Source organism: Beta vulgaris, chromosome 4 (genome assembly GCF_026745355.1).
Source record: "Beta vulgaris subsp. vulgaris cultivar EL10 chromosome 4, EL10.2, whole genome shotgun sequence".
In the NCBI taxonomy this organism is placed as follows: Eukaryota; Viridiplantae; Streptophyta; class Magnoliopsida; order Caryophyllales; family Amaranthaceae; genus Beta; species Beta vulgaris.
The window spans coordinates 21,155,666-21,168,855 of record NC_079205.1 but is presented as its reverse complement, the minus strand read 5'-3'; the positions used below and the strand labels follow the sequence as shown (position 1 = coordinate 21,168,855).

The 13,190-nt window shown below is 36.3% G+C and overlaps 2 protein-coding genes across 2 annotated transcripts; both read right to left on the bottom strand.

Annotated features, from left to right (window-relative positions):
• Positions 1–3,674: 3,674 nt before the first annotated feature.
• On the bottom strand, positions 3,675–4,954 carry LOC125496545 (uncharacterized). Its single transcript, XM_048642039.1, has 4 exons — positions 4,642–4,954; positions 4,358–4,545; positions 4,055–4,227; positions 3,675–3,885 (listed from the first exon to the last, which is right to left on the bottom strand). The coding sequence occupies exons 1-4, from the start codon at positions 4,952–4,954 to the stop codon at positions 3,675–3,677; spliced, it is 885 nt and encodes a 294-aa protein (XP_048497996.1).
• Positions 4,955–5,284: 330 nt separating this feature from the next.
• On the bottom strand, positions 5,285–11,204 carry LOC125496544 (uncharacterized). Its single transcript, XM_048642038.2, has 2 exons — positions 9,995–11,204; positions 5,285–5,607 (listed from the first exon to the last, which is right to left on the bottom strand). The coding sequence occupies exons 1-2, from the start codon at positions 11,202–11,204 to the stop codon at positions 5,285–5,287; spliced, it is 1,533 nt and encodes a 510-aa protein (XP_048497995.2).
• Positions 11,205–13,190: the final 1,986 nt, after the last annotated feature.

Sequence of the window (13,190 nt, the reverse complement as noted above, 5' to 3'; positions counted from 1 at the left end):
AATACGAGAGGCGCAAATGGGTCACCCCAATAGAAATGAGTCCGGATCTGCTTCTTTACTGATGGGATTCGGCCTGATACTAGTCGAGTTAGTTTTGGATCTATGTGATCGAGTTGAGTTTGAGTTGGTTTCCGGTCGGATTTGTTCAGATCAAGTCAATATTCGACTTGTATACATCATTTCAATAGATAGTACAAAAAAATAAATACAATTAATTTAATAATTACAAATAAAAAATTCCCCAAATCTAATAGTCTTGCGGTCTTGCATACTCCTTTTAGTAGGACTTCAAATAACCAAGCTTGTTTGATGGAGGTGGTGGGAAACTCCCCGTGTAACTTAGAGATTACAAGTTCAAACCTTACTAACTACTTATGTTTGGGAGTTGGGATTCTTTCATATCACCTACTCTCAAATGTTAACCAGTGTAGTGGGGTTGTCTAACATGCTAGAGATGTTGGTCCAATATGATCCTTTTTCTTCCCAACGGGTTCCCAAAAAATAAGTGTCCAATTGTGTCATAGCAACCCATTTAAATAAAACTGAAAAAGTAGATAGAATAAAGTTGGTAGGTGAGTGTGGATCCATAATTTGAAGAAAACTAAATTGTAAAATTAATAATGTAGAAGGCTGAAGCTAGTAATTTGTTACATTTTCCAAAATGAAAAATAGAGAAAATAATTTGGGACAAAGGAGGAAATACGTCTATGTATCTAATATATTAGCCTTTCTAATATATAAAGAGTGTCATGTTATTAATAATTGAAGTTTTAACATTATTCCACTCACAAATTCTTGGATGTAATTGTTAAATCATATTTATGGTGTAAAAATTCATAAACCACTGCTTCTTTTTATAAAAAAAAACTCAAATGACATGAAATAAATGGTTAAATGACATGGAATTCATGTCATTAAATGTATAGTACATGTCTTTTTTTTTTTTTTTAAGTCTATATCATTATGCATGTTAGACCATAAGTTATGGTGTAACATGTTACACCCATGATGCACGTTATTATAATAGATGTATAATCTTTATGATAAGAGGGAACAATGGTGTTTGCTTTTCAATAAACTACCTAAAAATTTCTGTGATAAAATGAAGTCATACTTTTGGTTACATAATTAAAGTATTATAAAACGATCTCCTGGTCGGGTCTCGACTATCAGTAAATCGATTGTAATTCCTTCACATAAACGATATTGAACTTTGTTTACAACTATAAGATTTACACACCGTATTGCTTGTAGTATGTAGTCCTTTTTTCTACCATTTTTTTTTTTTTTGACAATGGGGGAATAAACAACGGAGTCTGTAGTAGCAGCTGAAAGTAAATAACTAAAATGAGCTCTTTTCACTCATACAATACTGTTTAGCAAACTAGAAGAAACGAGTGACCATGTTCTTTTGTCACCGATACCTACCTTGGGGAAGAAATAAACTTAAGGTTTTTTCCTTTCCTTCGCATCATGGATGGAGTATCTCGATATGTGGTTAGAACCTGAATTGTAATACGCATACGAATTTTTGATTTTGTTGAGAAAATAAAGGGGGTAGTTGACAACATCACTTACCTTGACATGGACATTCATTGTTAGTCCTTGATTATCATGTTCTCTTGAGAACAATAATTCCCTCCTTTATGTTGGTAAATACAAGTTGTTGATCCATATATATTGAACTATCTACACTCATTTTAATATATAGTTAGTTTATTGTTCTTGGGTTATTCTCGTGGGCGTACAATTTTCTTTCGTTGATGTAATATACACAGACATCCAAGAATATCTCTCGTTTTATGAACAACAACAAATTTTCCTTTTAACAAGTTCTTATATGTAGAAGCTGAAAGTTTTAGGGTTGATAAGGTCGTATGCTTGTTGGTAAACGCGGACTTGCTTGATCTTGTGCTTGTAAAGGACCTCAATTTTGACTCTTGATAAACCGCATTAGAAATTTTCATATCTATAGTCTGAAACACCAAGTTATCAACTTGTGGAAAGGTACCTCCATCGCTTCGCAACCAATTTAATTGTCTTCCTTCCCCTTTTTGGTATAGATAGACATACACAGAATAGTTGAAAAAGCCTTAGTGTTTTCCGTGTTCTTAACTATCGAATATTCATCTTCGAAAGGTCGTTTTCCTCTTAAAGGAACACCCTTATTAAGTGAAAGAGAGGGATCAAAAGTCCATGTTGGTTGACTCATATTAGTCAAAGAGATAATTGGTTTCACTGGTTCATCATGGACGCCTTCGGTAAAAACCATTTGCTCAAAATGGCTTCCTTGAATTAGATAAAGGTTGAAAAGTTCCAAATTGATAGCTTTTTCCGTAGGATCCAGTGTTGATGCTTTTAAGAGAGCTTCCCTAACTTTACCAGTCATATCATAAACTTTTTTTTTTTTGGTAAGTAAGTAGGAATATGTTGAGCACACAACACTTTACAACTTAAGCCATTGGCATACCAAGGCAGTAGCAACTATACAATCATCAATACAACTGATCAAGCCATCTAACATCAGCTACAGAAATCTTCTTAGGTAGCTTAGACTTCACTCTTGCCATTACAGTATATTTGATCTCATTTACACACTTTTGCACTGAGTGAATCTTAGGATTCCACACTGCATTATTCTTTTTCCTCCAAATTGTATAAAGTGTAGCAGCCACACTTGCATTCATAATAACTTGCTTCTTGAGCTTGCTGCCTCTATGTCTTCTTTGAAGCCATCTTAGTAACTGGGTATAGTTCACTATACTAGCTGTAAGACCCAGCCACTCCTTTATTTGATGGAAACACTGCCAGCTAAAAGGACAATAAAAAAAAATGATCATGCTTATCCTGTCCATTCTCACACAAGGGGCAATGATCCATAGAACACAACCCAATGGTATGGAGCCTGTCCCTTGTTTTCAATCTTAGCTTCTCAGCATAGCTAACCATCTAATGAATCCATGCTTAGGAACATTATGATGATCCCAAATTGTAGAACTTCAATCAACCTTTTCTCCATAATCCTATATAATATTGTACATGGCAGCAGCAGAGTAACATGAGTGAGATAGCCAGCTTACCCCCATCATCCTTGTGATGTCCTGCTTTGCCTTACAGATGTAATTCAAAGCCCAACTAGCAGACTTGGGAGTATCATAAGTGCTCCAGTCTTGAGTCTTAATATACATAGTGTGGACCCATTTTACCCACAGGTTATCAGCCTTCATTGTTACGCACCAAGCTTGTTTTGCAATCATAGCTATATTCCAAGCATGAATGTCGCTGAAGCCCAAGCCTCCATACCCTTTAGGTTTACAGACCTCATCCCACCTAACATGGCCTAGTTTAGTACAATTACTTGTTCTTGGCCAAAGAAAACCTCTGCATATGACATTTATTTGCTTGATTGCAGCCTTTGGTAGAAGAAAGACATGCGACCAGTACACACTAATACTTAGGAGAACAGCATTAACCAGTTGTCTTCTTCCAACAAATGAGAAGTTGCGTGTACTCCAAATCCTGATTCTAGCTACCATCTTGTGAACTAGTTTTTCACAATCATCAGCAGATAGCTTTCTAGTAGAGATAGGTACTCCCAAATACTTGAAGGGGAGTGAACCATGTGTGAACCCAGAGCTTAAACATAGCCTCTACACCTCCTGGGTACTCATCACTTAGCTATAGATCTCAAATTTATTATTATTTGCTCTCAAGCCAGTATGAGCAGCAAACAACTCCACACCTTGTAAGATTATGTTAATAGATATGTAATCTCTCCTACTAAACAAGATCAAATCATCTGCAAAATACAGGTGATTAATACCTAAAGTTTTGCACCCAGGGTGAAAACCAAATCCAGGTTGTTTCCCAATGTACTTCATCAGCCTGGAGAGATACTCCATGCATAAGACAAACAGTAGAAGGGATATGGGATCCCCCTGTCTAAGACCTCTCTTCGACTTAAAAAATCCAGTTGTCATCCCATTGATCAGCAAGGAGAAAGTAGTACTAGATACAAAGGTCATTAGTAGCTGAAAAAAAAAGCCTAAGGAACCTCAAAGCCTCCAGCATCTCTTCAAGAAATTCCCAACTAACAGTATCATATGCCTTCTGTAGGTCAATCTTTAACAGACAACATTTTTGCTTTTGGCTTTTTCTATACATCTTAACAATATCCTGACACAGGAGAATGTTGTGTAGGATACTTCTATTGGAGACAAAAGCTCCCTGAGATTGAGACACAAGATTATTCGGCACCAATTTAAGCTTATTGCATAGCAGTTTGGTTACGCATTTGTAAAGGACATAACAACATGCAATTGGCCTAAAATCACTCATATGACATGGGCTTTTTTACTTTGGGAATGAGTGTAATAGATGTAACATTGACTGACTTCAAGAGCTTACCAGAATGAAAGAAGTCATTTACAGCAGCAGTGACTTCACTTCCCACTATATCCCAGCTATTCTTAAAAAAATAGCTATTATACCCATCAAGGACATGGGCCTTATTATTAGGTATAGAAAACATAGTCTGTTTGATCTCTTCATTTAAACAGTTACAATTCAACAGTTTCTGTTGCTCATTAGTGAGAACTGTACCCTATCGAATAATTTGAGCTTTCACCTCACATCTTTAACCCATATTGACTCCAAGTAACTCTTGGTAATACTTGACAAACGCAGCATTGACATCTTTTTCCTCATTCACCCACTGCCCCTGTCCATCTTGAAAAACATAAATTTTATTCTGATTCCTCCTTGCTTCAATTGATTGATGAAAGAGTTTGGTGTTAGCATCACCCAAACAAATCCATCTGTCTTTGGCCTTCAATTTCAAGAAGGTCATATATACTTCCTGAGCCTTCCTATATGCCTCAATAGCTATTTTATCAGCACTAGCAAGGGAACTATCTCCTGGGTTACCATGCAACTGCTCTTGAGCTTGAAGCATTTTTTGTTCAGCCTGATAGGCAGTAGCCTGAACACTAGAGTAGCCTTGTTTATTCAACTACTTGAGCTCTACCTTCAATAACTTCAACTTCTGAGTGACTTTATTCATATGACCCCCCTGATTTGTATATTCCACACCCTACTAACAAATCTTTTATATCCGGGAGCTGTGACCCACATGTTGAAGAATCTAACTGGCTTCCTACCCTGATTATCCTTGTGCATACTCACCAAGCCAGGACAGTGATCATAGTCTCCCTCATGCATAAAAGTAATTAGGGCATTATCAAAATGAGTTTTCCACCCTTCATTCACTATAGCTCTATCTATCTTAAAACACCCTCCTATCTACATCTTGCTTATTGGTCCAAGTGAAGAACCTTCCACATTGTTCCAAGTCTGCTAACTCACATTGCTCAACACACTCTATGAAGTCAGCTACCTCATGTAACCTCACTCTAGAGCCCACCCTTTCATCCATATTCAGAACCACATTGTAATCCCCCAATACAATCCATGGGATGCTAGTCTTCAACTGAATAAAAGATTGCCATAATGTGATTCTCTCCTTTTTATCATTAGACCCATAGACAAAGGAGCACATAAAAGCTTCCAACTGCGTCTTTGGTTCTATCTTGCAGTGAATTAGCTTATCTGTTACCAACTCCACAAAAATAGTAAAGGCAGTTGGCAACCAAGCTACCAGAATCTTGACTTGATCAATCACACTACTATTGGTTGTAAAGCACCAATCAAGACACAATTGTTGGTAAATTTTGTGAGCTGAAATAAACTTTCTCACACTCATCTGCTTGCTGCACCTATTTAACCCCCCTGACATTCCAGGCTAGTAAATTATCCATGGGCCTCATGGGCCTCCAACCCCTGCATCTCTTCATTATACCTAATAGAGACATCATAAAACAACTCCTTTGTTGTGGCAGATGTCAAGACATCAAACCTGTTCTGGACTCCAGTTATCTACTTGGATTTTGATAGCTTTTTATCCTTGTCATTACCCCCTTGTTGCCAATCAACCTAACAGAAGGATCAACATTTTCCTTCCTACCATTACCTCTAGTATCCACCACATGGTCAGACTGTACCCCTTAAGGCTGCTTAGCAACCTAGACCTTCCTAGTCTTTGTCCCGTTTTGCTTATTAATATAATCCATCTGATAATGACCATATCCATGGCATTACAAGATATAATAGGTTTCCAATGATAGTAAATAGGTTGATCAACAACACACCGCTTTTCATTTTTAAATTGCAAAATATCAGGAAACACCTGATCCACTTTCATCTCCACTAGCATCCTAGCAAAGGACAATGTCTCCCTATTCATGGTGGCCTGATTAAGTCGCATAAACTTCCCAATAGCACCCACTATCTTACTTAGAGATTTCACACCCCAGTACTTAAAATCTAGCCCATGTAATTCAATCCAAATAGGCACCCTCTATACATCCTTTTTTCGTCAATCTACATCAGGTTCCCATGCTTGAGTAACCAAAGGTTTCCTATCAAAGAATTGATATTCCTCAGAAATAATAGTGTCTCTCACCTCCATTGATCCAAATCTCACCATGAAAATACCATTCCCAATACTTACAATTTTAACAATACCCCTCTTTCCCCAAATTCGTTTTAAAAACCCATCAATGACATGTTGAGGAGGATTGGCACTAAGAACAAAGCAAAGAATGGAAGGCTCCCAATAGTTCACTTCCTATTCAATGTCACCCCAAACAATTTTAGGAATATCAACATTATCTATACTCACTGACGATAGTTTAGGCATATTCATGTCACCATTCACATGTCCATTTATTGTCAAATCAATTTCATTCGATCTTGAATTTTCCAATATAGACCCATTTTCATTTATTTGCCAGATTTAGCCCCACTATTAATCATATTTAACCATTTAGAAAACAAGTATTTCTCCGCATATTGTCCTTAAATTCAACTAAAGATGATTTGGGTGACAGATTCTTACCTCCATTATCGATCGATTCTGGGTCTGAAACATCAAGCATACCAATACCAGTTACTTCCTTAATAGAACGTGTCTTCCTTATATCAAAGGATGTGGGCCATTCATCTTCCCCTTTCCCTTATTTACCGACTTCGAATTTTTCGACCCGCGAGTTCTAGCTATGGCGCCCAGCAAGAACTGGAAAAACCCACGCGGGAGAATTTTCAATGTTTTTCATGTTGATGTTGTTGCGGTGTATAAGCACGATAGTAAAGCACAAATAGATCATTTTGTCATAGTTTTGAAGCTTTAGTTCACACGTAAATGGGTTTGAAAAGCGACTAATAACTACGTTCGAGGTTTCAGGTTCATGCGAATCCTCCTCCCAGAGTTTTGTCATAACAATGTCCTAAATTTCATAAATCAGAGTTAAAGAGATGTATTTCTCTTTCTTGAAGTAACAATCACCCATTGCCTTCAGTTCACATCCCCAAGCTATTAACATTCTAGCAAAAGATACATGTAATTCTCCAGTTTCAACATATGAAATTCAAGGTCCATACCCGACCTTTGACATCTCAGTTTCCAATACTCAAGTTCTTCCAAACAAGAAGAATAGATTTACCTCAACCATCAGCTCAAGATTTTGGTTGAGTTGGTCCTTTGAAATGGTATAAAGAGCTATCGTGACAAAAAGGTCACGGCTTTGAATCTAATCCACCCCTCCTTTCTCAGTGCAATATTTAGCGCCAGATATGAGGGAGACCTACATCCACACTTCAAGCTCAAAGGGCTCTTGCATGAGGGGCGTGATAGAGTATAAATCTATACCTGGGGCCTCAACCATCAGTTTAAGCTTTTGGTTGAGTTGATCCTTTGACAAAGAATCCATTTGTAAACTAGTAAACCACACACTAAAACGTAGCACTAAACTTCCAAAAAATCCAAAAGAAAACAGCTAAAGAATTAAGGTGAAACGGAAGCAACGAGATAAAACTAATTTAACAAGACAATGGGAAAACATAAAATTTAGCTTGAATTCATACGACAAAACTTAAATACATAGCTTGAAATCATAAAAACTTGCCTCGTTTTCTATGGCAGTTGTACACTAAAGCTACTGACAATTCTGGGGAGAAGTCGAGAGAACTAAGAGGAGTTAGAGGAAGCTAGCAAGTCGCTTGGCTCCATCTTCTTCTGTTCATCGGTATCGACCGATACAATCAAGATACTTTAAAACTTGGCTCACCAACGATGTTATCGAGCAAAAGTTCACGAAATATATGACATTAAGGTCCGCCCAGACCACCAACAACTACAAATGTTCACAACCTTGGCTCGCCGATGAATTTACAGAGGAAAAATCTATCCTGACCACCAGCGAGCCAAGAAGGATGGCGGCAGAAGTGGTTAAGGTTACCCATAGGGATTTCGTTAGGAACCCATGTTATTACATCAGTGCTTGCTTCAAAAAAATTTATTTGATGTATCGCAGAATTTATTTTGAAATAATTTGAAAGAAATTATAATAATTGTACATAGTTGTATTATTATAAGACACATATGAATTATATTAGAAATTAATAAGATTATACTCTCTCCATATTTCATTCATCTACCCATTTACTTCCTCCGTTCTAAAATAAATGAAACACTAAAATAATTGAAATTTTACCTTATATAACAACTTGAAAACAATAACAAAGTGAAAATATTTTTATGAACCTTATCTGTATGTATATAAACATTGCACGTGGATGCTTATTACTAATATTATTGTCGTAACCGTTTATAACAGAGAAAACTATTTTCATTATCCTAACCTTAAAACGTTTAATTGTTCACTTAGGTCATAGTTATATTGGGGAAGATCCTTTAATTTGTCTATCTATAGTAGGTCCAAAGACATATGGAGGGCTACTTAAGTTAAGGAGTAGTTACTTTACTCAACATAAATTTGGAGAAAATAGATGGAGTAAATAATTCTTAGAGAGAAATTTTGAAGATAATATTAGTGAGTTACAAGTTCTATTTTAGATTTGAATTCTTAGACTATAACCCCTGTAAGGCCCAAAAACAAAGGGAAGAAAAATCTAAAAAAAAATTGTTTTGGACTCTCACACATGTAGGCTAGGTATATACCCATCATTTATTGGAATGAGAAGGGACTTTGGAGGCTAAATAAGAAGAGAAGTATGAGGGTTCACCATTAATTACCGTTCACTAAATCAAAATATTTTTTAATAAAAAATACTCCAAACTAAATTTCAATCGAAAAGAAAATAAATATATAACCAATAATTATACAAAATACAACCAAATAGTACTAGAAAAACCAAATATCCAAATTATACTACAAAATACAACCAAATACTAGTAAAAATGATTACAATTGCTCACGACGAGTTTTTATGTTTTGATATCGATTTACAATATCATTCATGCTAACATTCAAAAACAAATCATTCTCTAATTAAATAAGTAATCAAACAATCATTCAACATTTAATCTCCCATACTATTACGCAATTTGTCTTTCACTTGCGTCATTCCAGAAAATACCCTTTCTACACTTGTCGTTGCAACGGGGAGAAGTAACACCAATTTTAAAAGCAAGTAGACCCTATCGTGAGTTTCAGACAATCCCGTCTCCACAAGTTTCATTGAAAGCTCACTAAGAGTCTTCAAATTCCAAAACCTTTCATCCGATCTCATAGCAACAATAAAATTCTGAAGTGTATGGTCAAAGAATATCAATTTGAACTTGAAAATTCATTTGGATAGAATTTTGCAAGTTCAATCAATTTTGCTTTATCAAAGAAGCAAACCGATTAGTTGGATTCAAACAAGACATACACACAAGTAAATCTTTACTTATCTCGGGAATCGATTATCAAGTTCTTGCAACTGAAGATCAATGACACTCAAGAAAACTTCCACTCGAAAATGATGTAAATTTGACACTTTGGGCCTTACCTCTAAACAACCTTCTCCCCGGGACAACATATTTCCCCTCCATGCTAGGAACCTCAATGTCATACTTAGCCATAAAAGAAATCACCTTCTCCATATGAGAATCCCACCTTCATCTTCATCTCTTGCAAATTAATCTTGGTCACATTAACCATTCGCATTGCATTTACAATGTCTTGATCACGTTTTTGTAATGCCACATTCAAGTTATTTGTTATCCCAAAGATACCAACCATCAAATGTGCCACAAATACAAAATCAAAAGACATCAACAAATTTGTAATAGTTTGTGCTTTGTTAGAATCAAGTGCATCAGAGACTTCTGCAATGTCATCAAGCGACCCAAGGATTGAAGGATATAAATCAAGCACATTCAATATTGTTTTGAAATGAGATCCCCAACGAGTGTCACAAGGTCTACCTAACCCACGTTCTTGATTTAAACCCGACCCTGTTTCAAGTTCACCTGAAGACAATGCTTCCACAATTCTTTGAGCTTGTTTTTCACGAAGAAATTCTTTCCTCTTCGGTGAACCTCCCACAAAGTTCAAGAGAGGGGCAAGTACATCAGCAAATAACCAAGCAAAATTAGAGTTTTTTTTAGCAAGTGCAACTTGAGTCAACTGAAGTTGGTGAGCAAAATAGTGGACAAAGTATGCTTGTTTACATTCATTCTGTATTAGAGTCTTAAGGCCATTAATTGAACCTTGCATATTACTTGCCCCATCATAACCCTGACCTCGTACTTGAGAGAAAGACAAAGAATACTCCATCAACAATGACTCTATAGCAGTTTTAAGAGTCAAAGAAGTAGTATCGGAAACATGCACAATACCAAGTAAACGCTCCCAAACTTCTCCCTTTTTATTCACATATCTCAAACAAAGAGCCATTTGTTCCTTATCAGAAACATCAGCAGACTCATCAGCCAAGATAGTAAAGAAACCACCATCAATATCTTTAATGATTGCTTTAGTTGTCTCTTTTGCACATGCATTTATGATATCTTTTTGGACAATTGGAGAAGTAAGTTGACAATTACCAGGAGCATTTTTAAAAACAACTTTTGAATATTCAGGATCTTTTTTTGAAAGAAGAGTCAACAACAAGATAAAGTTACCTCTTCTCAAGGAACTTTCTTTTTCATCGTGACCACGGAAAGATAATCCTTGGAGTAGAAGCCATTGTATAGTTTCGATCGAAGCTTCAAGTCGTTTCCTATAAGCACTCATAGTTTCCTTTGTTTGTTTTGACAAGGCAGAGGAGATACTTGACTTCTGTTTCTTGAATAAATCCATGGCTATCACTGCTTTGTTGTGAGCACTCGTGTGTTTCCCGACATGATTTTTTATCGTATCTAATCTATTCCAAGATTTGAACCCCCACTAACAAAAGCATCACCTCCAATTGCATTCTCATCCTTGAATAAATAACAAATGAAACAATAGGCAGCATCCTTTTCCACACTATACTCAAGCCAACTCCATGTTTCAAACCACTGGGCAACAAATCGACGGTTTTTTTGTGCAATAAGTGTTTGAGGAAATAGAAAGTCTTTGGTTGACAAGGTTTTCTCTCAATGTAAGTTCTCCTCACTAAATCTCTATCATTTTTATGAAAATCACTCATCTTTCTCCTTAATCCTGGGTCTTGTGGAAGATTGGCGCAATCAATTTCACTTAGTCTTTGACCAAAGACCGGAGCGCTAGGAGGATTATGAGGGGAATTTGGAGGGGAATCATGCGGGGAATTTTGAGGAGAATTTTGAGGGGATTTTGAATTGAATTGTGTGATGGAGAGGAATGTTGTTCGCTTGCTAGTTGAGGAGACAAAATTTGTTCACTTTGTGTTGGATGTGGAGGAGAATTTTGGAGTTGGATTTTTCTTAGTGAAGAAACTAGCAATGTTTTGCATTTTGTTTGGAGTACGTTTTCTCTTCATTATCAAATCTGAAAATCAAGTAACAATTGAACTAAATTTGATGTATCTCACCAAATGAAACATATGTCAATTTGTCATAACTCATAAGCCATAAACTATCATCAACAAAATCAACAATAAAGTGATAACACTCAATTTAAATATAATGTAATTTCAATAATCAAACACCTATAACACACAAATCAAAATACAACAACAAAAGCAACATTTATAACAATTCTACATTACATAATATGATATATAAACACCTATAACAACTGAAGTTGCAATTTATTTTTCAATTCTCATGAAATTGATAAACCCTAATCTATAAAGTTAAACAAGAAATCAAGCAAATTGAGTAGATTAAGATGTACCTAGAGTAAAACAAGAAATCTGGCCACTGTTGTCCACCAAGGAATCCGATTTCCGACCACTTGAAGCCACGAATTCCGACCACGTACTTGAAGCCACGAATCGCCAAGACGCCCACCAATGAAGCCACGAATCTCCCACGAAGGACGAAGCCACCAGCCCACCAGCAGTGACGAAGCCACCACGAATCGACCACGAAGGCGCCGCCGGTGAGGTCGCCGGACGAAACTAGTCAAGCCACCAACGAAAACGTTTGAGGTTTTATGAGAGAGAAAGAAGTCTGCTATTGTGAATTTGTGAGTGAGAGAAAAGAAGTTTGTGACAGCGTCCGCGTGCGTGATTTTTTTGAATTTTTTTTTTTATTGCTGGTGCACGTGCACAGCGTGGTATGAGGTAAATCCGCCACTAGCTACACAAGTCTAAAAATACCCAAATTTTACTGATTTAATGTTGTCCACTGTCCCTCTTACGTCAGATTTGAGGAGGTCTTCCTACTCACCTTTTTTTTCCTTCTTAATGCTTACGCTCTCTATACACTTAGAAGAAATATAACCTAGCTCTTTACATGAATTCTTCTTTCCAGAAAAAGAAGGCTTCAAGTAAAGTGGTCAGGAAAAGATAAAGAGATTTAAAGAAAGCAATTCTCATAATAAGGCAAGGGAAACAATAGAAGTAAAGTGGTATTTTTTTGGTATTTTTTTTCAAGTTGAAATTCAAGGTTAAATCCCAAAAATAATTATAAACGTTAATGGATTCGTGTAGCTAATACAGTCTCTAAGCTATTTTGAAGTTAAGGAGCTAGAGAGTTGCTCAAGGAAAAACTAGGAATAAGGTGTTTAAGAGCACCCCATTTCCTACCTACATTCTTATTTTCTGTAAACTATTGTTGGATTATATCTAAATTTGTGTTTATAGACTGAATTATTGTTAAGATTAGTACATGCGGTGAGATGTTGTACCATATCTATAATTGCATGTGAGGGTTTTTA

Coding starts and splice junctions, on each gene's coding strand:
- LOC125496544 (XM_048642038.2), bottom strand. CDS start 11,204: ATGGATTTATTCAAGAAACAGAAGTCAAGTATCTCCTCTGCCTTGTCA. Junction 5,608..9,994: donor GGGATTCTCATATGGAGAAG/GTGATTTCTTTT, acceptor AGTTGGTAACAG/ATAAGCTAATTCACTGCAAG.
- LOC125496545 (XM_048642039.1), bottom strand. CDS start 4,954: ATGCTTCAAGCTCAAGAGCAGTTGCATGGTAACCCAGGAGATAGTTCC. Junction 4,546..4,641: donor GTTACTTGGAGTCAATATGG/GTTAAAGATGTG, acceptor GTTTAAATGAAG/AGATCAAACAGACTATGTTT. Junction 4,228..4,357: donor CTATTACACTCATTCCCAAA/GTAAAAAAGCCC, acceptor TCTCAATCTCAG/GGAGCTTTTGTCTCCAATAG.